General features: G+C 42.8%; 1 protein-coding gene across 1 annotated transcript in view; it reads left to right on the top strand.

The window, feature by feature from the left end:
* Nucleotides 1-21,422, top strand: part of zc3h3 (zinc finger CCCH-type containing 3) — a 60,375-nt gene extending 38,953 nt beyond the window's left edge. The window contains exons 5-12 of the mRNA XM_029430316.1: nt 2,760-2,923; nt 6,756-6,834; nt 7,259-7,414; nt 8,740-8,809; nt 11,297-11,428; nt 18,289-18,452; nt 18,561-18,718; nt 21,143-21,422. Of these exons, the coding sequence (XP_029286176.1) occupies nt 2,760-2,923; nt 6,756-6,834; nt 7,259-7,414; nt 8,740-8,809; nt 11,297-11,428; nt 18,289-18,452; nt 18,561-18,718; nt 21,143-21,174 (955 nt within the window). The 3' untranslated portion in view covers nt 21,175-21,422. The remainder of the gene's footprint in view (nt 1-2,759; nt 2,924-6,755; nt 6,835-7,258; nt 7,415-8,739; nt 8,810-11,296; nt 11,429-18,288; nt 18,453-18,560; nt 18,719-21,142) is intronic.
* Nucleotides 21,423-27,768: the final 6,346 nt, after the last annotated feature.

Genomic DNA, 27,768 nt, shown 5'->3' with positions numbered 1-27,768 from the left:
CTCTCTCACAATGTTAACTAAAGTGAAACATTAATCTGCCCTGTGATTCCGATCCCCTACAAAATATAATGGGTTCTTCCTTGGCGAACGCTACATCGTTCCACCAAGTTTAATGACAATCAGGCCAGTAGTTTCCCTGTAATACTGCTGACAATCAGACAAACAAACAAACCCAACTGAAAAACACAACCTTCTTGGTGGAGAAGCGCACTGAGACTGAACCTTAGAGTGAATGGACCTTAAAACTAAAACAAAGCTAAAAGAGGCTAAAAACTGGTGATAATTCCCACATAGACTTGTTACTATAAGTGACACATTTTTACATTGGCCTACATATTGTTGTTTTATATTTTATAAGTACTGATTAGTGCAGCTTTAAATAGTTTGGCAGTTTGTATGATGACTGTATAGATGTGTCCCTCAGGCCTTGTAGCAGAAAAGAAGGTAAAGGTAAGAAGTGTAAAGTATGTGTTCACCAATGAAAGGGCTCACCCCTGGTTGTCCAGCTGGGGAGGATTTGTGCATCAGATGTGCCTGGAGGATCTCTGATAACAGATATTCCTCTGGAGGTCAAGGGTATCACTGCGAACAGGCCAAGGAGAATCTGGAGAAAGAAAAAAACGGCTACAAATGAACAAATGTTATTACTTTTTCGATGGTTTGATTTTTATGTTTCTTCCACAGTTTGCTTCTCTACTTCCTTCCTTTGCCGCTCTAATTACAGACAGATTACCTTATTGTAAAGGTAATCTGCTCCCACAGAGGCTGTTTCCACTAATGGTGCTCGGCCTGAGGGTGAGACTCATTCACGTGGCTGTATGTAAAGTCACACGGTAGTCTGAGAACTTAATTTGTGCACAAATGAGGCTTGCAGCGCACAAATAAAGATAATAAACACTAATATGTTAACGGTTGTTTCAAATCTGTGCTTATTACCTCCTCCAAGGAGGTTCTGTTTTCGGCTCAGTCTGTCTAGTTGTCTGTCAGCAGGATTACGGGAAAAAACTCCTGGCCCAATTTTCATGAACACAAGAACGACCTTAGAAGGTCATGAATGCACCATTAGCCTTTCCGAATGCCATTATAGTGCTTGCTTTTTCCCTGATGGTCTGAATAAGACGCCAAATTTGTCCCTTGTCTCTTTTTAGGAATGTAGCTGTTAAGAGGGTCTGAAAGTTGCTCAATCTAGTGAGAAAGTTGTCAACTTTGCAGCACTGTGTGTGGCTGTGACAATAGGCGTTTACTGCCTGTGTGCGCAACGCAAACCACCGCGTGTGGCACAGAATCGGCTATATTTGAGACTGATTGGTCGATTAAGCCGAAAATCGGAAAAACTAGGCCATCAACATTTCCTGCCAACAATAATGAACAACTGCATTTTAATCAGGGGATTTAATTGTAATTGAAACACTAGTAAACACAAATGTGTGAGCCTATCAGCAGGGCAATCACTCGGTGAGAAACATCCTCACAGACTGGGTGTTACATCCCCGGTCACCCCCCTCACTGCAGCCCTGTGTCAGGGTTAACCGACGTCTGTGTTAACTGTTCATGTCATATCCCCATTAACCTCCATTGTGGCTCCCCAGGCCACCCGGTCCTTGTTTAAGCCTCCCTTGGTGGCAGTCAGCGCTCCAACATTAGCCTCCATTACAGCTCCCCTGGCTGCAGTTGCCCTGTGTAGGGCAGCCACTGATCTTGTATCAGTGAAACTGAGTGTCTGTGCTGCTGAGTTCTGGCGCACAGTCAGGTAGACCGTGTTACGTGAACGCAGCTGATGGCTGATATTTGCTCTGTTTTTTTCTTATTTGCAGCAGTGCAGCAGCTCTCGCCGGCTGCAGCGTGTTAAGCGTCCGTGTCAGTTGTTTTGTGCGCGGCGTGCATTCGGGGTAACCCTCTCTTTTCTCTGTAATGGGAGGCATGAACTCTCGCTCTAAACCCATTTCCAGCCCATCTGAAATACGGCAGCAAATTACCTCCAGCGGCACCCTGCACACCAGCCCCAATCCGCCCCAAATAGAAGTGACAGGACAGCGCAATTTATCGCCATAACCCCTGCACCGCCCCATCACCACACCACCCAGCAGCCCCATACACACTGCAGGCTCGCACGTACGCAAGTCTACTGAGTGACTTCTGAATGGTGAGCATGTGTGTGTAGAGGCCTGTGATTGTGTGTACTGTACATACTGTAGCGGGAGTGTGTTGTGATGCCGTATTTGTGTGTGTGTGTGTGTGTGTGTGTGTGTGTGTGTGTGTGTGAGAGAGAGTGAGTGTGTGTGTGTGTGTGGTCTCTTCGCTCCAGTGTAGGGGCCAACCTCGCTGCTCTGGCCCCCTGCCCTGCCTATTATCTCATTGATTTCCTCCTCTCCTCTTTTCAATTCTCTCCATTTCCACACTGCCGTCCTTTCCATTAGAGGAGCAATTTAACAGAGTGCTGTGACATGGGAGGGAGAGAGAAAGGGAGGGAGGGAGGGGAAACTGGAGGATGGGAAACATAAAGTGAGGAGGGGAGATATAGTGAAAGAGCTTGAGGGAAGACGGACAAAAGAGGGGTGGAACTGAGGGAGGTATGAGCGGATAGTATCTTCCCACCTCGGAGAATGGCTCATGTGTAACTGATAATTATAATCATTCAAAGTTGTAATAAAACAGAATCATCCTATATATGAATACATGATTTTCCAAATGTTTTCTCATCCCTTATTCCATCTTTTTGTCTCCGTCTGTTTGTCTTCCTCTGTCCCTCGTCCTCTCAGGAGTTTCCTTCAGAGTCGTATGCGAGCTCCCCACGACAGACACCCGTCATCCAGCCAGCACTGGAGAGGAAGCAGCATGTGCTGGATTCGTGGTTCCCTGTATCGGGTGTCAGCCAATAAGCTGTCCCGCACCGTGGCTTCCAACATGTCAATCAACCGAACAGGTACTATGACCGTCACTGTAATGGTCTTTAACAACAACAACAGCACACTGTCTGGATTGTGTGCAGTCCCACAGTTGACTTGTGGCAACTACATCTAGTTCTTTCTCAATCAAAGATGACCATTACAAGTATTTGATAAATCACAACACATGCATGGAAATGTAGATTCAAATACCCATCAAGAGAAAACATATTTAATTAGTTTACACATCAAGTTTGTACAGAGCCCTTGAAAGGTCTTCTTTTGCTTTACAGCACTATACATTGTGCGTTCTCTCTGATACACAGAGGCTGAGCTGCATTATGATATAGAGTTATGTAGTAGACCTCCGCTGGTTGTTACCACAGTGTGTGTGGGCGCACCCTCAGCTGTGGCTGGCTCAGGCACAAGTCTGTGTCATTGTACACATCAGTCATCTGATATAAGCACCGCCAGTTCAAGTGCCGTGTGGCTTAACGATGTTTTCTTGGCTAACGTTAATAGGAGCACTAAAGAGTAGCCACAGTGCAGCTACTGTAGCCAAATCCAAGTTTGATTTATTTATTTTTTCCATTCAAAAAAACTATTCATTTTTAATTTTTTAGATGAATATAATTAACAGAATGTGTAGAAAATTATTCTCTCTTCATTATCTGGTAATATAAGTATATGCATCAATTTGAATTGTTGTAGTAAAAACACATCAAATCAAAGGGGTCTGAGGTTATTGGGTGTCGCACACACACACATTACAAATGTATTCCCCCAATACTGTGGCTGGGTATCATTTGAAATGTTTTGATACTGTTGCCAATATGATACTGGTACGATACCAAAACTTGTTATTTTTTTCAATGCGTTTGAAAAAGAAAAATGTTTTTTCTACAAAGTCCTTGTTTCATTACATTACAGTTCATTTAGCTGACGCTTTTGTCCAAAGCGACATACAAAAAGTGCAAACAATCATGGAGATACAACTCCGAACAGCAGGAATCTTGTAAGCTTCAAATAGGTACAATGGTATAAGTGAACACTGTCTTCAAATAAGCCAGTTTGAAGTGCAACACACAGAAACGGTAGAATACAAATTCAACTATTAGCTATAAATAAGCCAAACCAATATAAGTGTAACATACAAAGAACAGTTAATTTGTTTCTTCATTCGCCGAGGTGCAGTCGAAACAGGTGAGTCTGTCTGCTGTCCTGACATCAATGGGGAGCTCGTTCCACCATTTTGGAGCCAGGATAGCAAACAGGCAGGTTTTGTTTGAGGGGAATCTGGGTCCCACTTGTAGTGAGGGAGTGGCGAGCTGATTGGTCGACGCAAAGCGAAGTGAATGCGCTGGGGTGTATGGTTCGACCATGGCCTGGATGTAGGAAGGGGCTGATCCATTCACAGCCCGGTAGGCCAGCACCAGAGTCTTGAAGCAGATTCGGGCCACCACTGGTAGCCAGTGAAGGGAGCGGAGGAACGGTGTAGTGTGGGAGAACTTGGGTAGATTGAAGACCAGTCGGGCTGCTGCATTCTGGATGAGCTGTCGAATGGCACATGCAGGCAGTCCAGTGAGGAGGGAGTTGCAGTAGTCAAGGCGTGAGATGACAAGAGCCTGAACAAGAACCTGCGTCGCCTTCGGAGTCAGTAGGGGACGTATCCTCCTGATGTTGTACAGAGTGCATCTGCAGGAGCGGGTTGTTGCAGCGATGTTGGGACCGAAGGACAGTTGGTTGTCCAGCATCACACCCAGATTCCTTGCAGTCAGTCGGGGAAACAACAGAGGTGCTGATGTTAATAGTAAGGTCTTGGATGGGACAGCCCTTACCTGGAAGGAAAAGGAGCTCGGTCTTGTCAAGGTTGAGTTTCAAGTGATGTGCGGCCATCCACCGAGAGATATCAGCCAGACAAGCCAAGATCCGTGCCTCCACCTGGGTTTCAGATCTGGCAAAAGACAGAATCAGTTGAGTGTCATCTGCGTAGCTGTGGTAGGAGAAATCATTTAGCAAAACTTCCTAAATGTTGTCGACACACAAGCGGCTGGACGGGAGCATTGCCTGGATGAAACAAAAAATATCAGAAACAGAATCAGAAATCCTTTATTAGTCCCACAACGTGGAAAAGTACCTTGTTACAGCAAAATAACATACGAAGTAAAGTGGCGAGCACACAATAATTAAATAGAGTACAAATAATGCAAGTACAAAGTGGTTGATAAAAAACTAATATTGCACATGGCAGTGATAATTGCACAGTAGTGATGAAATAGTCTGTTGATATAAATCTAAATCAAGCGTACACAAGTATGAACCTGACCTATTTAATACTAGCATTTGATAGTCAGTGCTATGGACACATTTCAGTCTGTACAAAAAATGTACTGAGGTTTGATACCCAGCCCTATTCTGGAAATGGATTGCGAGTACAGTAAGTCTGTGTGCACCCCGAGGTGATAAAGGAGTGTTTATTCATGTTTGTGGCTGCAGCTCTGTCCACATGCTCTCTAATAGACTTACGGGAGCTTGCTGGATTTGCCATCTGAAATAATAAAGTTGTCATCTGTCAGAGCAGAGAGGGGGAGGGTCTGGAGAACTGGACGGTGCAGATTAAAGCCCGGATCTGCCTCTACCTCCTTCCCACTTCTCTCTCATACAGTACATATTCTGGAGCAACTACACCTGCAGGTGAAATTGAAGAGCTCCATTCTGTTAAACTCGTGACCAGCATCCCAACACACACATTCCTGCATCCCTCCAGAAACACACCCTAGGTGTCTTGTGAAGCTAGCCGGGGGGGAGATGTGAAATCACATTTGTTCTTGGTCTGGAGCCACCGGCCTGTAATTCTGCTCTGCTTAAATCCCACCAGGATGCACACTTAATGAGAGCTTTAACAGCCAAAACAAGATCCAAAATTAGAGGTCTGAATAAGATCAACTGCCATCTCTAACTTCAACCTCCATTCCTCCACACACACACACACACCTTTACCTCCAGTGTTTGTGGAGTACATTGGGTACATAGTGGTTATGGTGTACTCAGACGGAGCTGGATGTCACGTTTGTCTTTGGCACCAATGTGTCAAACCACCACAGTATAAATAACCGGGCACATATCAGGTTGTTATTGCATCTGGCTGCACAAACGCACTCAGACAGCTTCACTTCTGTCATATCTCAACAGTTTTAATAGTATTTCTTTTTAAGTTTTGTATAAAGAAAAGACATTTGTAAAAGACACACAATCAAAAAAACAACCATCTATGTCTTCATTACCGTGCCAAACTAATTGCTTGTAATATTGTGGTAATATTTCACGACATAAGTCAGTTACGAGACGTTAATGCACTGGAGGATCTTGCTGAAATTGCTCCTGGACATTGTATCACATTGGTGCTGGTGAAATATACAAATTGTAAAAACACAAACTACTGCACACGCACGTGTGGTGAAATGTTGAAGTAAATATGCAGTGTGTTCTTGTATTTGTGTTTTTATAGAGAAAGTTTACACTAATACGCTAATCGTCACAAGAAGCATACACGTATGTGAAATTATTTTTACATGGTTGTGTATACCGTCAACACTTATGGGCGACTCATTAAGAATCTTCGCATCAGTAACTATTTTTGCTACCAAAATGACGCACACTCGAGGACCTTATTGAATCTGGACGATTACCCCGAGGTAGAAGGGACTGCAGCTATTGCAGAGAAATTCTTCATATTTTAAAAACAAAGAAACTTTTTTGCTGTGGAATTCATCTCTTCACCCTTTCTGTTAACTCGCTGTGTAAGTTAAACACAGGACGCTTTTTAAATGTAATTTGAGTTGCTTGTGTGTCCCTTTTCTTCACACTCAGTAAGGTCTTTCAGCACCGCTCAGGTCTCATCCACAAGTCCTACCTTCAACAGACCCTACAATTCTCGCCACTTAGCCAGGTAAGCTTTTTCACACCGCCAACCTGTTTCATCTGTTCTCATCAGAAGCACTCAAACGCAAGAAGTGCGAACATTTCTGCATACATATCCAACTTTTTACTTAACAGCTGTATGTGGGCCATCCTGCTGGCTCTCCTCACACAACAGCACCATTTTTTAAATCTAATCCAGCGAAGACTTTTACATTTGATCCTCCTCTCTCCCTCTCCCAACATTAACCTTTCATCACTGTCACCTAAGGGCTGTGAAGCCAGAAGTAATCTTATACAATTAAAATTAGCATACAGTGATACCTTAACCCAAAGCTCCTCATATGGGGGAGAATTTAAACTTTAATCATTGCACAGTTGTGTCCTCTTTAGTTACCACACTCTGCTTGTTATTGATTTGTGGATACTGGTTTGTCTGTGTTTTCTGAAACAAGCCGTGCAGTCCAGCGGAGCCTCGCCATAATCCGAAACGCTCGCCAGAAGAAGCAGCAGAAGCAGTACTGCATGTACTACAACCGCTTTGGCAAGTGTAACCGTGGAAACAGCTGTCCCTACATCCATGACCCAGACAAGGTTGCCGTCTGTACCAGGTAACGTACAGTAAGCACACAAGAACGTGCCGTTTAGTAATACACAAAGGTTTAGGGTGGAGCGATTACTGTTCTGATTTCTGGTAAATATCTGTACACCCAACACAGGGTTAAAGTGGGAGGTGTTATTTTGGGTTAGGGTTAAGTCTCTTCATTTTTTTGATGCTCGGTGTGACGTTTTGGAGCACTTTAGGGCGTGTATGGCGCTCATCAAACTATGTCCCCTGGTTGGCTAGGGATCTTTGTGGCATGTTATTTCCCAAATCTTTCCCCCCTGATGTCCCTTCAACTGTCACTTTCTAATAAAAGCATAAAAAATAACTCCTTAAAATGATTAGGAAGAAACCTTCTTGTTAAGTCATCAGAACAAAAGATAAGCAGTTACAGTAAAAGTCAAATCTTCAAGCCTGGTATACAAGACATGTCTAGAGGGGATCTTGAAGAAGACATGCTTTAAGCAATACTGTAGTTGTTTTTCCTCAAAAATGTCTATCTACTCTATTTCCCCCCCCAAAAAAACAAAAACTGAATCTATCAATAATATGCAAATGTTGTTCATTTCAAAAGTTAAACTGCTGGACACAACATGTCTTTACTTTACTGAGCAATCCATTCTTAGTGTTCTTGTGCAGGTTTGAGGTTTCCTCAATCATGGTATAGTGATCAACTAGTTGTGATGTCACAACATGTATATACTATACGGAGATTTAAGATGAGCACAGAAAGTTTCCTCCACCAGCAGAAGAATGGGAAACCGTCTTCCAGTGTCCAACTCATCATTCAGTACTGTGAAGGTCAAACATCCGAGTAAAGCAACAAGAGGAAGAATTAGAAGAAGAACACATTTCTGAGTGGAGGGAGATAACGAGCATTTTGGTACAAAACATCCAACCATTCAGCCACCGTGCTGTAAACGTCAAGTCAAAGCTACTAGTATACACTTGATACTGTCTGAAAATATATATTCAGCAGTTTTCAAGTGGTCCCTTTTGAGATTATGAATCAATCAGCAACTATTACAGTGTTTCCTCCCAATTACAACAACACAGTTACAAAGTATTGTGTACGGCTCATGTGTGTGGTGGTATTTACAGCCATTCACCACACTAAACTTCTTAGTAACAAAATCAGAATCATTAAAGATGATGGCTATAACATAAATGTGCAGTTACATTATACATGAGACGCCTGTGTTTCTCTGTTCAGGTACATTGAACTTATCATTCAAATAAGCTACAAAGGGCAAAAACAACCAGTAGTTGTTCTCCCTTTGCATCTCTGTTAGCTTCTGCGGTCTCAGACTTGTTTCCGTTGTTTGTGTGCAGGTTTCTACGAGGGACGTGCAAACAGGCAGACGGGACCTGCCCATTCTCCCATAAGGTGGCTAAGGAGAAGGTAACGTACTCCCACATACGTCAGAAGCGCTTGATAACATTCTGTTTTTTATTGCAAAGGCCATGCTTGGGTACATGTGTGGGTATAAGATGACACTATTGGGTACAGTCAGATCGTATTTGCGTTCTTGGCACCGTGGGAAGGAGTGAGGAAGACTTAACCCGCTGGGGGGGTTCACGGAAGAGCCTAAAGGTTAGAGCTGGTCACCTATTGGATCTACATATCAGCAGGAGGAATCTGGATGTGGATTTATCCTCCCTCATCACCTTCTTACTTGTGAAAGGTTATATAACTGTGTGAAAAAGAAGCAAGCTTATGTACAGGTGTCTTGCTCTGGTTCGCACATTCAGCAACATGGAACACGATCTTCAGGTTATACACCTTATCCTGCTCGGGAGCTACAGCAACTCAGTCAGTCTAGGACCAGGTGACATGGCTGAAATTAATATGACGATATTTAGTTCATGGAGAGAAAGATCTTCGGAAACATCTTTGATAATTGAATTACTGCTGAATGGTAGATCCAACTTTAAAAAATTGATACTCGATCCAATGAACCATTCTTCACGTGTTAAAAAAACTAAATCTTAACTAACCTATTTTTCTGGGTTTTAAAATCACCGTGTGTGTGTGTGTGTGTGTGTGTGTGTGTGTGTACTCTTGCCCTTCTAGGGCAGATTTCTGAAATGAAAACCAGGCGCTCAATATATCATTAAAATATCCAATGTTATTATCTATGAAATAAAAAATGGGGGACAATTCTGGTTTCTTGTATTTTGACCATGTTAACTGTTTTACTGTAATAAACCATGGTGCAGGCCGACTGATAAACTGGAAAACGCAAGAAAGAAAACGGTCAAATTATAATGTTCACTTGACACTTTGACGTCTTGTCACCCTCGTCTAGGGGAAAGTGTAGCCACTCAAAAAGGCTCTTTTTTTCCTTTAAGACAAACAACCATACAACAGGTGCTCTGCACTCACACACACACACACACACACACACACACACACACACACACACACACACACACACACACACACACATACCCTGCACCTGTGTTGGTTGTCACACTGCGGTCTGGAAGTGCTGAGAGCCCAGCTGTCTGTTTGTAATGCCACCTCTCCTACAGCCCCCCTCCTCACCCCTAAACCTTTGGCCCATCCCTCCACAGGATACTCCCGCTCTTATTTCATGTGGACCCCTTAAACAGGACTCTATGGGGTTCTTGGGGAGAAGTGAGGTTAGTTTTAAGGGGGGTTGTGCGAGGGTATGCACACAGCAGCCCTCTGAACCTGATCCGGGCACTAGTGTGGATAGGTGAGCCCGAATTTTGCACCCCACCCTCCTGTTCCCACTACCACAAATACCTCGAAACCAGATCCTCTCGAGCCTACTCCCCTAGCAGTGCCCCCCACACCCGGGGACACCACCCCTCCCTCCACCACTGGCCCAGTTTGTGCACACATTGAGAGCACATAAACACATCATGAGAGCTGGACGAGCTGCAGTCTGGATAAATATTTCCGTAGCAGTTAATTAGGTCCAACTGATCCCATCCCAAGAAGGTGGAGACCCTCTCATACTCCGCCTCCTCCGACTGCCCCCCCCCCCCCCCCCCCCCCCCACCCTTCTTTCTTCACTGAACCACTGAAGGTATATTTAGACCGGCATCCACCAGGCTCACCCACGCACACCAACAAGTAGATCTCTCTGCACACACACACACACACACTCACACATACAACACACATGCTGTCAAGACACACATTCACTCTCACTCTGCCGCTGTCAACTGCAATTAAGGTCATTTAACTGCTCAGTGTGACATATTGCTTGGCGCACGGGACATGTCTGAACTATACATGACGGTGGTTTTAGAACCGCATGGCTGTTAACAAACTCCTTTAATCTCATGTAATCTCATGCTCTCATCCCCCCTGCTCTCTGTGTGTTGTTATTTACTTCTTTTACATTGGATAATTTACTGGGAGGACGATCTTAAATAGAAATTTGTAAAGGAAAAACAAAACGCCGACACCGTTTGGTGTCATCCTCTCTATGATGTAAACCACGTTAACCCTTTCTTTTTATTGCCCAGTAATTGGACACCGCATTTTTAAGCAGGATATTTTTTTTGCTATAAGAAGGAAAAATCAGAATTTATTGTCTGACATGTTTTCAGGAAGAATGCCAACGATCAAAAGGGCTCAAACCAGTCTGAGTCCGATTGATACCCAAAATCAATTCAATATCTTTTTGGACATTTTGCCAATAATCTGGAAGTTATGGGCAGCTCCAATCTATCCAACACAAGTCGGATGGATCATTATATTTTGACATAACAAAATTCTACTCAAATGTCCCCAAATGTTTGACTCTTTGTTAAATGTATGTTCATTTAGTAGTTGTTGATATAATTAGTCTTTGCACACTGTCTCTGTCAAGTTCAGATGGTTTACATATTTGTGTCGGACTTTCTCTAGATGCCGGTGTGTTCCTACTTCCTGAAGGGAATCTGTAACAACAGCGACTGTCCCTACAGTCATGTCTACGTGTCCCGCAAAGCTGAAGTGTGTGAGGACTTTGTCAGAGGCTACTGTCCTGAAGGAGAGAAGGTACCACACAAACACACCAAACACATTCAGTCTGAGGCAGGTTCATTGTGACCATATTGTAGCCCTGCCACGACAAGACCAGAGCAAAAACCAACAACAAAACACCTTAGAAACGATTATCCATTGAATAAAGTAAACTTTCTTAAAGGGACAGTTCACCCCAAAATCAGAAATGCATATTTTTACCTGTAGTGCTATTTATCAATCTTGATTGTTTTGCTGTGAGTTGGCAGGTGAAGTTTGGTAGAAAGAAAATAGTTCCTACATAAAACTGTTCACACTGAGGTCTGTGGATCTTATTTTTGATTATGAGGTGAACTGTCCCTTTTTAAGTTAGAATATAAAGCAAATTTGGAGAGCTGATTTGGAATAACTCATTAATGTGAGCCATATGTCACAGTGTAACCTCTGCTTGTTGATCTATAAGTACAGATGATGACAAAACACCATATTTAAGCTTTCACTTTCACGTCTCTGCTTGGTCACTGTTTTGTCCTTGCCCCATGGTCACATTGTCCTGCACTCTCTCTCTCTCTCTCTCTCTCTCTCTCTCTCTCTCTCTCTCTCTCTCTCTCTCTCTCACACTCTGCCTGTCTTGCACTCTTTGTCTCACTCTCTTCGATGAGTCTGTTCAATGACACTTAAACATCAATATCTTCAAATAAAGTCTGTCTCAAGTACAGACACCTGCTCACCAGGTCAGAGCGGGGCTGTGGACACTGGTCAGCTGACACATGCAGACTGTCAGCACCTGTATCACTGTCAGTCTGAATGGAATCATTGAAACAATCGATGTCACTGCTTTGACTCTGGTGACACACCGTCAGCGTTCATTGCTTTGATCTCTTTAGAATTTTAGGCAACACTTTCTGTGCAGCCCATGTCTATAATGCATCGTAAGCATACTTATAATGCGTTATAATCTGATTTTAGAACTGTATAATTATAGTTGTAAGCGCTCGTGAATATCAATAATGCTTGAACACATAATCACTGTTATAATGTGATTATAAGTTACTATAAGTGGGCATTGTTTGCTTTAAGTTAAGTAAAAAGAATATCATTAATGAACACTTAGTGTAATTTATAATCACATTATAAGGGATTATAATGCATTTTATATTATATGTACAACTATGATAATTAAAATACACTAGATCCTTGCAAAACAAGTCTGAGTGACCAGAAATGATAAAGTATTATAAAACTTGACCTTAAGTCAGTTAAAATGCTTTATAATGCCTTGTGATTATGAATATTTATAGTGCTAACTATGATTATACAGTGCTGTAAAAAGATTGTAACCATTATAAATATGTTTAGAATAGACACATGCATCATAGGAAGTGTTACCGTATTGTATTTAGCACTGCGCTGACGCCATTACTGGACTGTAAAGTTCTTTGTCTAAGCTCTGTTGTTCATTTCAACGTATAATTATATTGTACAACACGTATACAGTTCCACTGAAGTTAAACTGAGGCTTAGGTAAACAAGTGGTTTGGTAACTAATCTTCCCCACACACACACACACACACACACACACACACACACACACACACACACACACACACACACACACACACACACACACACACACGGGGGCAGCAACAGCTGCAGAGGGTGGTGGTCCATAATGGCATAACTGTAGTGTCTGAGTGACACATTGCGGGCCTGATGGGTAACAGAGCCACCAACACATGACCACACCCCCCACTACACACACTGTCGCCGCGTCCACCTCACTCACACCCTCCACTCCTCCCCCTTGTGTCTTTACCTCCCTTTGTCTCCTCCTTTAACTGCTTGTTTTTGAGTGTGGAGTGTGAAACAGATGCTTTTTCACACTGTCAGACCTCATTTAAATAGTGCATGGGGAAATGAGGATATAGAAAACAAAAGGGATATTAATATTTATTCTATTAGCTGAAGTGCTTAGGTCTGTGATTTTCCCACTGCGTGTGTGTGTGTGTGTTTGTGTGTGTGTTTATGGAGCGCTGTGCTGTGAGGCTCTGGTGGCTCTATGATGGATAGCAGGCAGTAATTATAGATGGGAAAACTGCTGAGGATGGCACTATGGGCCAGGCAGGCAGACACTCCAGCAGCTCAGGGGTTAAGTCTGCTCCTCGCCTCCATCCTCCTCCTGCCTCATCCTGGCTTTGTCTCACACTCACCCTCCACCTCGCGGGATCCGTCTCTGCCTTCCTAATTGTCCCTCTCCTTTCTTTACTCCACGGCATCAATTTTCTGCTGTTTTTAATTATTTCCATTTTTTCATTACCTCAAATGTGGCTCCTGTATCAGGTCCATTTTCTCCCAGGTTCCTGATAAGCTGACAGTCAGCCATCAAGAGCGTCTGTGGCCAACTGCCATCCATAGTTTTGGCTATAGTCATCTCTTATTGGCTCTTATCAATGGCCTTTCTACTGATTCAGCATGTTGAAGCAGTAACACAGAGCTGTCAGATCGGCTGTTTAGCCAAATGAATCCGTGGTTTTCACTATTGTAGAGCAGTTTTTCACATCAAATCCAGACAGATCTATAGTTATAAGATATATTTTCTCAATTTGTATTCCAAGCATATGGGGAGACACATTGTTATAATAATGCATGTGCACATGAACATAACTACTGAGTTACTCCTGACATGCAGATCCAGTACATAGACTGTGTTAGCTCCATGTGTTGTTGCGTGATTAAGACCTGAAGGTGACAGACCAGAAAAGATGAACCTTTTCACTTTGTCTTCCTCTACTCTAAAGCCTTGCACAGTTCTGTCTTACACTTGATTGTCTTTGACACAAATCCTCTTTCCAAACTTTCCTGTCTCACCTGTACGACCTGTGGTCCTGCCTAATAATGTCGTACATGAAGTAAATTACTTGATTAGATTAAGCAACCTCCAAGAATTAAATCAAATAACTCCTGCTAGGTATTTTCAAATGTTACATACAGGAGACAAAATATAGTGAGAAATCCTCCTCAAGTTTTTATCCAACTAACCTCAGCTATACCATCAGCCTTTCTTTTCTGACATTATCTGAACATTCTAGAGAATTACAGTGATCACATTTTGGAAATTTTGTCCATCAACGTTGTCCAAAAAGGACAATAAAACTATTCAAACTAAAATAAATCGGCTACACAAGTATAAATTCAAAACAAGTTTAGTTTAGCTAATCATTACAGAAAGCATAACCCAATAAAAGCACACACCGTAGTCGGTGACCTAACGTTACGTTGATTAATAAACCAGGAATGTGATCCGATATTTGACCACCTCTAATACGCGCCATGTTCCGCGTCGTCTCTACGTCTTCGCTGAACCAGCAGCGGAGCCTTCCTTGATGACGGCTGCTCTAACGACAAATAACCAATGACGAGCTGCTAAACGACGGCGATGTCTGTAGTTGTTTATAATCCTCGCTCGTCCCCAACTCTGGCTGCTCAAAGTAGAAATAGCGAGTTTATTGCGTTTGGGTAGATTTTTTATATAACGACGTCTCGAATAATTTAGCAGCGGCCTCTGTGTCCAATCCCCACTGCATCAATAGTTGTCTCATTGATATGAATGAGGAGGCTGCATTTTTTTTGATGCAGTGCTAATGTCTGTCTGAACGCGACCTAAGAGCTGGTGAAAGTGTGAACTTTAATTTTCTTAACATTACTCGCTCCTTGTTAAGACTCTAGCAAGCTGAACTCATTTATTGTTTTCTTCTACTCACTGCAAGTTGCTCCTGACGAGAGTGTCGGCTTAATGCCCAAGATGTAAATGCATGTGATGTCCATTTTTTATTTTACTGTCTTCTCCATCTTCATCTCCATCCCTCCCTCCTTCTCTCTCCTCTTTTCTTGCTTCTTTTGCTCATTCTCTCAGTCTCTTGGTAAATGTGCTGACTCCTCCTGGTTTTGGCCCAGCAGAGAGCTCTCTAATAGGCCCCAGAGACATCCCAGCATTCTTTAAATCAAGTGGAAAATTGTTAACTTGGTGTAGGATAAAGATGTTCTGTCCACTTTAGCTTTTTTCTCACATTTCTCAGCTCTCTCTCTCTCTCTCTCTCTCTCTCTCTCTCTCTCTCTCTCTCTCTCTCTCTCTCTCTCTCTCTCTCTCTCTCTCTCTCTCTCTCTCTCTGTCTTTTTATGAAAATGAGGATGTATGGAGCTGTGGGGAGTGGACTGAGCTTTTACACTCAATTTCTCCTACAATTTCTCTCACACGGAAAGTACTTCAGATTTGTGAACTCCTGTTGTCACACTTATCTCTGGATCGGAACTCTGTGGGAGACGGCACATTTTTTTACAAGTCAAAGTTTTGAAGTAAACATTTTGGGTTTGCGCATAGCAGTAGATTCGGACCTATGATAAGCACTCCTGATGTATATCACAATATCTGCTTAGGTTCGCAAAGTTGCATGCATCATTGTGTAGTTATTTAGCGTCACATTAGTCGTGGTTATCATAAAACGTAAGCTCAATACTGAGATCACAGTTGTTATCCGCTGCTACACATGCATATTTGAAAGGATGCAGCCAAATGTTTTTAAATTAACAGGAACAATATTGTTTTACATCAAATCAAAATATATCTTAAAGCCACACATGACTAAAAGTTGGTCTTACAGTAGCAACAAGAAGAAGAAACCTGCTTACAATCTAAATGAAGGATTTATCCTTCCATCGAAAATGTGATTTGACATTTGCAGGTCTGCGGCATAACTGTGTGAAATGTCTGTGATTGGTCAGGCAGTTTAATGCGCCTCAGTAGGCACAAAGCCTCATTATCACAGCAGATAAAGTTTTAATAATTGCTTATGAGTAAAAGTTATTACAGTCAGCTGTGCAGCCCTGATGGAAATAGGAAGTCAAACAGGTAATGTCAAAACAGACATTTTAAAATGCTTTTTGCTTTTGGATGTTCAGTTGGACAAACATGTTGATAATGTATTAATCATTGAAGTCATTCATAAAGCAAAAGTGCCAAACGTCTGTTCCAATTTCTCAAATGTTCTTTGGTATAATTTGGGATTTTGCAAAAAAAGGGAACTTAAAGATATCATCGTCAGCTCTGAGAAATTATTATGGACAACTTTCACTAACTGATTAATAAAAAATGTTTTAATGAGCGATAAATCACAAAAGCAAAATATTAAGTTCCATCCCTAAAATCATGCATTACAATTCCAGATGGGACTGATCTGATCCAATATCGGTACTGACGTAGGTCATTCGTCCTGTATCGCCGTCACCGATTCACGTAGCGATTCCATAAAGATCATTAATAATGGTGGAAAAAGTCCTTCCAGCCGTGTTGGGATGGCTGCAAAGAAATGAGTTAGGTACGCTAGCACCTTCAGCACGGAGGTCGAGTAGGAGCTCCAATAAATTGAGTCTATCTTCTGGCTTTTAGTGGGCGATAGGCGTGCTCGCGGGCATTGCTCCCACTACCTCTACCTCTGACTTTGCCTTATATCACTTAATAAAAATGAATTTGTTTATAAAAACATCTGATTTTGAATAATCAGGCACACACATTGTTGTTTTTAACTTATTTGATAGGGTGTTGTAATATACTTACTATTAGTTGTAATGCATTGCTGTGAACTTGATTTGTTAAAGTTTTTTTTAAACAGTTTCCATAGCAATGTTCACTCCTACTCCTGTTTGGATGAAGCCTGCTTAACAATAATACATCACTTTGGTATCGGCATTATAACTATCGGCAGATTCAGGTATCAGATCAGAACGGATCGGTGCATCTCTGATTACAGTTCACATATAATAATAACAGTTAATTAATACATTATAAATATTAGCGTAGTTCTCAGCCCTATGTGGGCCTGGCAGGTTTAGTGGCGGCGTCAGACACCACATATAAAACGGTGGTTGTTACTGACACCAGCATGAGGTCTGATTTGGGGATTGAAATGCTGTGTCAAACCGCAGCCGTATAAGATGATACAGAGAAACATTTGGCCGCGAGCTGACCCTGGGCGGCCGTGGTACCCAGGGGTGCAGGAACATGGGTGTGAGGGCGTCGAGAGGGGCTCTGGTGGCAGCGAGACAGGGCTGCTGGACTCCAGAGAGAGTTGACCAAGAGACCATGGCGACCTGGAAAATCGATCTCAAGATCCCTCCACGCATGCACACACACGCACACGCACACACACACCACCCGACTCTATTTCAGGACCAATCTGCTCCCCGGTCCCGCACTCCTCACCCCTCCACACACACAGACACTCACACTTCTCGCAGCCTGCACCCCAGAGTGAATATAATTAGCTTTTCTGACAGGTGGGAGGGATCGGATCTCGTGGAGAATGAAGCTACCAATTTACACCCGTATTACACTGTCGTACACTCAAGTTGCAAACATGCATGTGAAAGCTAGCTCTCTCATGCACAATCCTCGCCAGAATGACGTTAGCAGTCGCCCTCTTGCTCAGCGTGCATGTTAAAGGAGAAGGTGACTGAAAGGGTGTCTCTTAAAAGTAGAAACTTCCAAAAGAGTGGATGGAATGACAGAACATCATATCAACTACCTAATCAAGATGTGTCCTCCCTTTTGAAATGCAGTGACACAAGTCCTTAACTTTGTGGGATGAGATCATCGGAGCACTACTCATGACCGACAACTTTCATCTTTTTGAGGGAATAAAATAAGAACATTGTCTGTTAGGGTTGGGCAATGTTTTAAAATGTTCCACCCGACGACTGCTGACATATTGGTCCTGTAAAATGTCCATACACTTACCCTGTGTAGGACCATGCAGAGCAGCGAGCGACTTCCAGTCATACATTTCTTAAGTATTCGATGTAATACGGTTTGTGTTTTATATTTCCCTTTCTCTCACCACCAGTGTAAGAAGAAACACACTCTGGTGTGTCCAGACTTCTCTAAGACGGGATCCTGCCCTCGAGGCGCCCGCTGCAAGCTGCAGCACCGCCAACAAGCCAAACGAAGCGCCAGCAACGCCTCCAGCACCGCAGCCAAGAGAGCCCGAAGCAAGGAGCCCTCGAAGAGGTTAGGGAAGCAGAATCAGAATTGACAAGAATCATCATCTAAATTAATCATTTAAAAAAAGGCAAATACTGTCAGCAGCCTTCAATTGAATTGTTTTCATTCTGCTAGGCCCCGCCTGTCTGTCGTCATGCCGCAGGGCTCTCAGGCAGCTCCAGGGACGCCCACCAAAGGTCCTCTGGCACTGCCGTCCTTCATCTCCCTCTCCAGCTCCCCAGAGGAGGCAGACGCACCGGACACGCGGCCTGCTGAGACCTCACAGGTTAAAGGTGACAAAAATACATGACCCAACAATCATAGACCACCTCAGAGTGTCCCACGATGTACACACACACACACACACACACACACACACACACACACACACACAAAAGAAAAAGAGGCAAGTGTCTGTAAACATCACTCAGCTGTAAACATCTATTAGATTTTGCAGACTTCCTAATTCAACTTTAACCTACCGTACGTACCACGGTCGTTCACACATACATGTTCATTGGGGATTATTACTGATGTTAGGGAAGCACTCAATTCCACTTTCACTTCCAAATAAGCGGTTTAAATTATCAGGTAAATCTGTCAGCTGCCATTTCTGCCCTTGTTGGATTCCACATCTCTAGATTTGCAGAGTAAAATGTTTAATTGATAGGAATTATGGGGGAAAACTGGAAAAATTACATCTAGGTTGTCAAAATATGGGATGCTCCTTAAGAGGACTAACTGCTTTACGTAGTGTGAAAGTGCTGACGGTCGGGAGTAATTGTCCAGAGATGTTTTGTGAAAGGATCATGTTTGTCATGAAAGCCACAGGATCAGTCCCGAGTCCATGAGAATGGGGAGTGGTGATTCGTCTGAGCTGCAGACAGATAATGATGATCAGAGCTGTGCTGTAGAGTGTGATGATGCTCAGGAGAGGAGTAATAATGCTCAGAGGACAGAGGTAATAATATTTAGGTTTTAGGCCGGCCGGAGGCACAGCTGAGCTCTCTGTTGACAGACGTGACAGATAGAGGATTAGGAGAGAGGATGCCTTCCCCCTCCAAACCTCCTCCCCCATCCTCCTCCTCCCACCAGGCTCGACCATCCACCTGGCCCCTGCGTGCTACACACGCACACACACGCACACACACACACACACACACACACACACACACACACACACACACACACACACATACACACACACGAATGCTGGTTGCCTGGCTGGCACTGCAAAGCAACATTTAATCCCTTTCACCTGTGTTCAACCTTAACTAAACATTTTCTGATTTTCTTCTTCTTCTTTTTTCACCGGATACTCAATTGACCGTGAATCATGAGGTAGTCAAAATCATTTTTTTTTTATCAATTTGTAATACCGCTTGCTTTTGAGATTTCCTTGAAATGTTCCTTTAAATAAATAAAGTTTTGTGCTGAGTGTGATCCAGCGCTCTACTAATCTTTAAACTTTCCATGACAATCAGAATCAGAATTGTGTTTATTGCCAATAGGTTTACACATACAAGGAATTTGCTTTGGTGTATAATGGTAAGAATATGTACAGTATACCTGTATTTAAAAGTGGAAGAGCTGTGCAGTTTTTTAAAGAGGTAGAAATGTGCAAAATAGTCCTAATAATGTGAGGAAGGTCACAGATGTGCGTTAATGTATATAGTTGTGTTTCTGGGAGGAGAAAATAACAAACCAAACGGGGCACACCAACACTCTCTGGGTTGTGTTTTATCTAAAGCTCTAGACATGTAATATTGGCAGACGTGTATTCATTTCATGGCGTTTATTTGTCGCGCCCGCCGCGTGTAAAGGTCTTTAGCTAAAGAAAACCGTAACTATCTTAGTATAGTTTTAAACTATAAAAACTTTTAGTCATGATATTTTATTGAACATCTAGTGAAGCCCAAATATCACCTTTATTTCTCCCAAGCCCCGTTGTTGTCATAACTTTAACTTCATGTGCTGCCGGTGTAGCAGCACTGGACACGAAGCTGCTGCATCTATAATATTTTGTCAAAAAAAACAAACTGTTAAACTACACTTTCACCCGTCTTCTTTCGGCAACAATATATGCACGTTGATATAACCGCAGTGTTTAATGACGTTGGTGCCGTCTCGTCATCAACTCTTCTTAGTCATGGAAAAAAATGTTGTTGACGAATATATTAAGTCATCATCTTAATTAACAAAATCATTTACTCGTCCAAACCCGACCGACCGAGCAGGCAGGCTGCAGCATCTCTCTATGTTTACGTGTGTTCTCCCAAACACACGTGTGATAAATATGTCGTCCCTCCGCCCGGTCTGTCCGGGTGTTTTGTGCTCTTAAGTATTACTGATAACACTCTGGTGCTTCACTAACGCACTCTGCACCGCCCAGCGCCTCATTAAAGGTGGAACTCAGCCAAACAAGCTCCTCTTCACTTTGCATAAATTATCTCAGGTGCAATGTATCACTGCCAGGCTGCGACCTCACACACACACACACACACACACACACACACACACACACACATACACACACATCCCTGTTGTCTTCCTCATTTACTCATCAGCTTAGATGTCACACAGCGTTTCAGCAGGATTGAACACACAGAAGATCAGAGTCAGTTACGCATGAGTAAACACACACACACACACACACACCTTTGCGTTTTTCTGCCAATATTCTTCTTTTCATTTTCGATGCCTGTTTTCCTCCGCAGAAAAAAAGCTGCAGATCAAGCCTCGGCTGTGAGACTACAGAGACCAGCAGCACCGGGGGTGAAAGACACTCAGCGATGATTTCTGTGCTCCAGGTTTGTCTGGATCTGTGTCTCCTCCCTCTGAATTTCTTCACTCAGGGCCTGAAAGTTTTTATTTTCTATATCTATATTATATACATCTGTTTTACATATCGATCCGGGTGTTTTGCAGTACAGATTTTATTCATCAGGTTTTGTACATTTTAAAAGAAGACAAATAAAAGATCAACTTTTAACCGCGTGTTGTTTCACAGACTCTTTTTGACACGTGAAGTCGGTGCTGTGAGAGTGTTTATAGGCTGAGAGTGAGTTTCTGTTGCAGCGGTGTCGTCACATGACCCGAGCGAGTTTTGTGAGAGTTTTCATTTGGAAGGTGGTGACAGAAGCAGCAGTGCCCCTCACTTTATCACTGTAAAGCCTGGAGGACGAGACACGTGAGCGGACAGTGACTTCATCCTCACCATGCTGTGAGTGTGTGATTGTGTGATTTAAGAGAATGCATGCACAGAACTTTCTTTTTTGGCTTTCTATTAAAAACTACCAAATTCATATACAGTGTATTTACCTTCCTTTTTCCATTCACGCTTAAGCTCCACTTGGACGGTGGTAACATTACAAAGGCAGGTCATTTAACTCATGGGACAGCATGTTAACCATCACATAGTTACAGGATATGGTCAGTAATAGACATGGACAGTCTGCGGGACTATCCATAAGACGAGCCCAGTACCTGCCTACATGTAGCGTACATTACAGCAGCTCATGTGATGACTTCTTGCTCTCCTCGGGGCTTAAATTGTCATCCCTGTCGTCGTATTGGTTCCTTCTTAGAAAAATAGGGCAAGCAAGTTCTTGCGGAAATCGGATCCACTTTAAACTGAGATTTAAATTGCCGGTCCTGTAGTTGGAAGCTTAGTGGTGCTGAAGTCATGTGACCCTGGTGTAGTTGGGTTATAACCTAACGTTAGCTTTTTACTTTGGTCGATTGCGTTTACGCTTCATTTGTGAAGATTATCTTGCTGAACAAAATGTCTAAGTATGATAAACCTTTGTTTGCCACTGATCCTTTTTTCTTTTTCTTTATCCCATTGACTTTTTGTAAAGGGAACCAGATAATTTTCGGGTCTGCCTACAAAAATACGTCATCCCTGCAGCACCAGACGCAGTTGCCTTCCAAAAACTGCTGCATTTTAAAACACCAATTCTATGTTAGCTTACTTATTGGCATATAGCAATTTGCCACCTGTTGTCCCACACTGACTTCAGCTGATTGTCCCGAGTTTGTTATTGTGATGTAACCCAACATGTAGCAGTTATCATCAATGCATTTATTTTTCAACATAAAGAGGAGCAACTGCAGGTTTTACAGTTTCAGCATGAAAAGCAAGAGATTCTTGAAAATAGTTTTTAATAAAATAATCTTAATTTACTAGATTTTTACTATTGTTTGTTTCACTTTTGAGAGTAAACTCATCAGGAGGATTCTCTTTTACATGATATCTTAAAAGATTCATTTACTTTCATTCCTCACAACACTTACCTCAAATCTTCCTTTGTCTTTTTCATTATCGCTGCCATTTATTCCTCTTTGTGTGTGTGTGTGTGTGTGTGTGTGTGTGTGTGTGTGTGTGTGTGTGTGTGTGTGTGTGTAACAGCTGTCATCGTGGAGGGGAACAGAGAGGATGCTGGGATAAGTAACTCATCCACTGCTCTGCAGAGTTAGTACAGACCTCTGCTAATAAATCTATTAATACGCTGTTTGTGTGTAAGTGAGAGTGTGTGAGCCCACGCTCACACACTCTCACTTACACACAAACAGCTTCATATTTACAGCATTACCACGCTATTTAACTGAGTTGTCACGGTGACAAACAAGCAGCATGACACTCAGGGAGGTGCAACACAACACTAATACACAGCTAGGAGGACAGAACACACACAAACGTATATATGTGCTGCCTCCATGTTAATAAGATAAGGGCCCCGGCTTAAAGAAACTGCATGAGAGCACCCGTGTGTGTTTTGTCTGTTAGTCAATGCTAATGCTTACTTGTCAGTCTGGGATCCATCCATGTTAAAGGTTGAATTAAAAACAATATATACTGTATATATATATAATTATTTTGCACATTCACACTGAAATGCTAAATGAGAAAAGTTTTACTTCTCTTTCGGTCAGAAACGAGAAACCACCATCTGGTACTAGTGTTTCTCCACATGAAGACTTTATGTACAGAAATATTCAAAACTATTTGTGATTGTAGGAGAAGTTTAATGCTGGAAGTAATTCTTGATGAACAGCGAGTTGCCAGATGAAGTTTTAGTTTTGTCTCGGTTCAGGCAGGATGTTACCAAACCTGGCGACATCAATAAGACGGCAGGACTCTAAGATATAATATGCAACATTTCCGCATTAGAATACCTAAAAACGACTAGACGTATGTTATATGTTTTGTTTAGTTGTTTTTATCCAGTTTTAAGCCACATTTTTACGATTCACATTTTAGATCTAGGATTGTTTTTAACTATATATTTTAACCGGATGAAAGATTTTAGTCATCGGACGTTTGGATCATAATTATCAGAGAAACAAGCTGAGCAAACAGCGTCAGAGATACACTGATCTTTAACGTAAAACAGCTTTATTTAGTGTCTTTTACCAGTTTTAACCACCGGGTCTGTTTGTTTTAGACAGGAGGAAACTTGACTGGATCTTAACTTATCAGAGAAACAAGCTGAGCAAGCGTTAGCACTTTGCTCACAGTCCCTCTATCCTATGTCTGCCGAACTGCATTAGAGAAACTGATTCATAACGTGAAACTGCTTTATTCAGTTTATTTTAACAGTTCAATCTCTGGGTCTGATTGTTTTGGAGAGAATGAGATCTCTGTGGATAATTCGGCTCCCAGTAAAAACCACCTGAACGATGGATAATGAAGGAATCCTTAACCGGGAGAAGCTTACCGCAATGTCAAACTCCCATGATCCCACGCCACTTCACAACGCCGCCAAACTCTGTCTTTTGTTATTGTTTTGAATGAGAGCCCCCTAGTGCCAAAATAATTACACTGTGCGTTAAAGGAAGCTGTGCACGGCTCATTTTTGTCAAGAAATAGTTCCACCGCATAACTCCCACTAAAACTATAAATTGTCGTTTATACACATTTGTTTATGTGCGGGTAATTAGTAATTAGATTAGAGTTGGTAGGTGCATTTTCTCCCTTTTGTTTCCCGTTGCTTCCAGTCCTTATGCTAAGCTACTTTACTCATGTCCTGACTAAATGCACAGACATGAGGTTGATATCAATCTTCTCTTCTCATTCTCAGAAAGAAAGCAATCAGGCCTCATTAATACGTGATTGATTGATTGATTGATTGATTGATTGATTTTCCCAAAATGTTGAACCCTTTAAAAACACTGTCTGTGACTGCACCTGTCCTGCAGGATCATCTATACTGACGTACAACATGATACGTCACAGAGGCAGTAGTGATAAAGTTTTTACACAATGCTTCTGAAAGTGTCCACTGTCACTGTTTGTGTTTTACAAAGCTCCTTTTGAGCATGCGTCTGTGCCTTTCCAAATGTATCAGCATTATTGTGAAACACAAGAGGGAGACTAGTGGTTGCAGCAACTTGGAAAACTTAAGTTCATGTACAGATTGTCACATACTGCCGGTTGACCACATTTTGTCAGGATGGATATTTGAATCGTGTGTGTGCGTGCGTGTGTGTGTGTGTGGGACTGTTTCAACTCGATTTTCTCTCAGATGTATTGACGGCAGCGAGCGAAGATGGAGAGCTCGACATGTTTCTCAGAAAAGGCAGGAGACAGGGAGCCATCACTCTTCTCCTCTCACCACACGTTTTTTTCCCCTTCCTCCTCCTCCTCCTCCTCCTCACCCACGTTGCTCCTCTCCTGCGCTGAAGACGTAAGTGCCTTAGACAGATGTCTGCTGCCTCTTGTCTAAAACCCTCAACGCGAGCTGCTGAGCTCGGCAAACTCTAATTAAGATCAATATTTCAATTTTTAGTAAAAGCGCACGAGACGGAGAGAAGACAGAGGGAGAGAAATCATCTGTCCATGTAGACTCGGAGAGACAAAAGGAAAGGTCAACTGTGATTCTTCATCGTGTGTGTTTGTGTGAGAGTGTGAGAGACTTGATAAGCACGTGTGTGTGTGTGTGTGTGTGTGTGTGTGTGTGTGTGTGTGTGTTCAAAATTCTCTTTTCTTCCTATGAGGTTTCACTTTGAGTTTAACTTTCTTTGAGGGATCATTCCGGTTTATTACAGCTGGGATCTTATTTTCAGCATGTAGGCCATCATTCCTGTTGGTTATGAAAACATTGTAATCATCTCTTGATAGATGCCTTTAACACATTCACTGAAAACATGCAAATAATCTGTTGTTGATTTTTTCCTTAGCTGTTCAAAATTCCTTGTGGAGTGTGTAACCAAATGTGTCTGATGAACTGCGTGTCCTCACTAATTATAGCACCAGCCTTAACCTTATGTATCCTTCTCCTCTCATATACTGTACATACGCATAAAACAAGGTCACAACTCTGTGCTAGAAAACATTTAAAAGCTTTTTTCCTGACCCCCAAAGGATTTCCGGAGAGGGAAACGGACCCGGATTGTGCCTGAACATTTTCTGAAAATGTGTGAACATTAACATTTCACCTTCAGTTGGTCCTGAATAACGTACATCAGACCGGGCGGTTGGCTTCTTCCTTCCCCCGTCTGACTTGTTTTAAGATGGCGACACACTTTATGATTATCGGCCTGATGATAGTTATGAGTTGGACAGATCCTGTTCCAGTGCAGGTCAGTTGGTGTTGACCGTCTGGAGATGAAATGAATCAGTGTTGAAGGATTTCATTGGTACGGCTGTTTCCCTTCCATTTGTTCTCTTCATGTTCAGCACAGTGTTCTGTCGACTCAGTCTACAGCTGAGTTCACCCACATCGGTTCTGACCCACCAAGATTTCTCCCAAACCTCCCGATTACTACACTGCCACTCCTTCTGATCCAGCCGCTGCAGGAAGTATTCCTTTTAACATCATGTATAAAACATAAACCCTTTTTAGTTCATAGCAACAGTTCACCTGAAGTCCCCATCACTCTCTCTTCTGGCTCTCTGCACAGTTTACAGTCCATGTTCTCCTCATCCAATCATCTCCATGTTTAGCTTGTTTCCTCCGTGTCTCTCCCCTCTCTGATTGGACTGCAGTGTAAATCGTCCGGTGTGTTGTCTCTGTAAATACTCAGATTGTCATGTGTTCCTTTTTGACAGTCGAGACTAAACAATCTAATGTTGGAAACAGTCGGCGTGTTTGGTTTGTCCAGTCTTTGCAGGCAACAGCTTTATAGATGTCACTCTGTTCCCAGAACTTTGGTGAGTGCAGTGTAATCACCAAAACTACAAAGTAACACCCAACTTGTCCTAAAACAGTTGAGTTTAGTTTCTAATTTCCCTCCTTTCATCCCAGATTCTGTCTTGTAACATGTCCTGCTTCTTTGAGACCAAACACCCGTTCATCACTCTGGTGAACAAACATGATTTCTATACAAGCAAGACTCCTACATGTGGTGAAACTCCTGATTTCTAAAGTAAGCCTCCCTGTTAACTTCACTGTCCGTGCACATGCATGCGTGTCACATCCCTGCACAATTCAAGCTGATTCCTCCACAGCGGCATTAGTGACTTAACGCCAGTGACAAAAACCTCCCGGGCCTCAGATAACCCTGAGCCACCTCCTGAAGCCGGTCTTTCTTGGTTCTGGATGCTGGCTACCTCTGGCTCAAAGCTCTCCTCGCGGCCGGCTCAAAGCCCACCGTCGATCCTCCACCTTGCTGATGTCCATTTTGCTTAAATCGGTAGAACTGCACTTGCAGCGAAGTACCAATATGCAAAGGCACAATGAAAACCCTGACTTCAAGAATTTATGTCTCAAGCCCTCGGCCTCAGACACTCCCCTTCCCCTCACAATGAATGGACCACAGCAGATCTTCTTAAATGTGCCATTTCAATACAGACTGCTTAGCTTGGCGTTTGATGGCCAGCTCCTGCTTATTTGATAAAGAAATAAAAAATAAAAACCCTCTCCTAATGACTTAGCGCACCTAAACTTAAAATACCTTGATATGATTTCCATCCCTTCATCTCATACTCTTCTTTTCATCCTCGCCAGCAGATTTGAGTACGGGTGTGGGGTGTGTGGGGGGAGGGCGTATTTCATGGCCATTTCGGACTGGAAGTTAAGCTCAGCAGCTGTGCAAGGTTTTCCTGTTAAACCAACTTAAACTTACTGCCACCTGTTTTTCCCGCAGATAAGGCACTTTATTCCGCAGATATATCACTCACATATCGGTGGGTAGATGAGACTCCGGGGGGCGGCCGCTGCTGAAAAGGCTAAACGGGTCAGGTGCAGCGCTGTCCGGGTTTAAGTCCTGCTCCCATGATACCATCAACATCCTGCTCAACCCTCCCCGAAACCTCTCTGTCTCTCTCCAGGATAAAGGAAGCGTGTGTCCAGGATGGAGACGCACGTGACGGGGCTTAATTATCCGTCGATCCGCGGAG

Source organism: Cottoperca gobio, chromosome 4 (assembly GCF_900634415.1).
Source record: "Cottoperca gobio chromosome 4, fCotGob3.1, whole genome shotgun sequence".
Lineage (NCBI taxonomy): Eukaryota > Metazoa > Chordata > Actinopteri > Perciformes > Bovichtidae > Cottoperca > Cottoperca gobio.
Note: the sequence above shows the minus strand (reverse complement) of the source record. Positions and strands in the feature narration are given on the sequence as shown.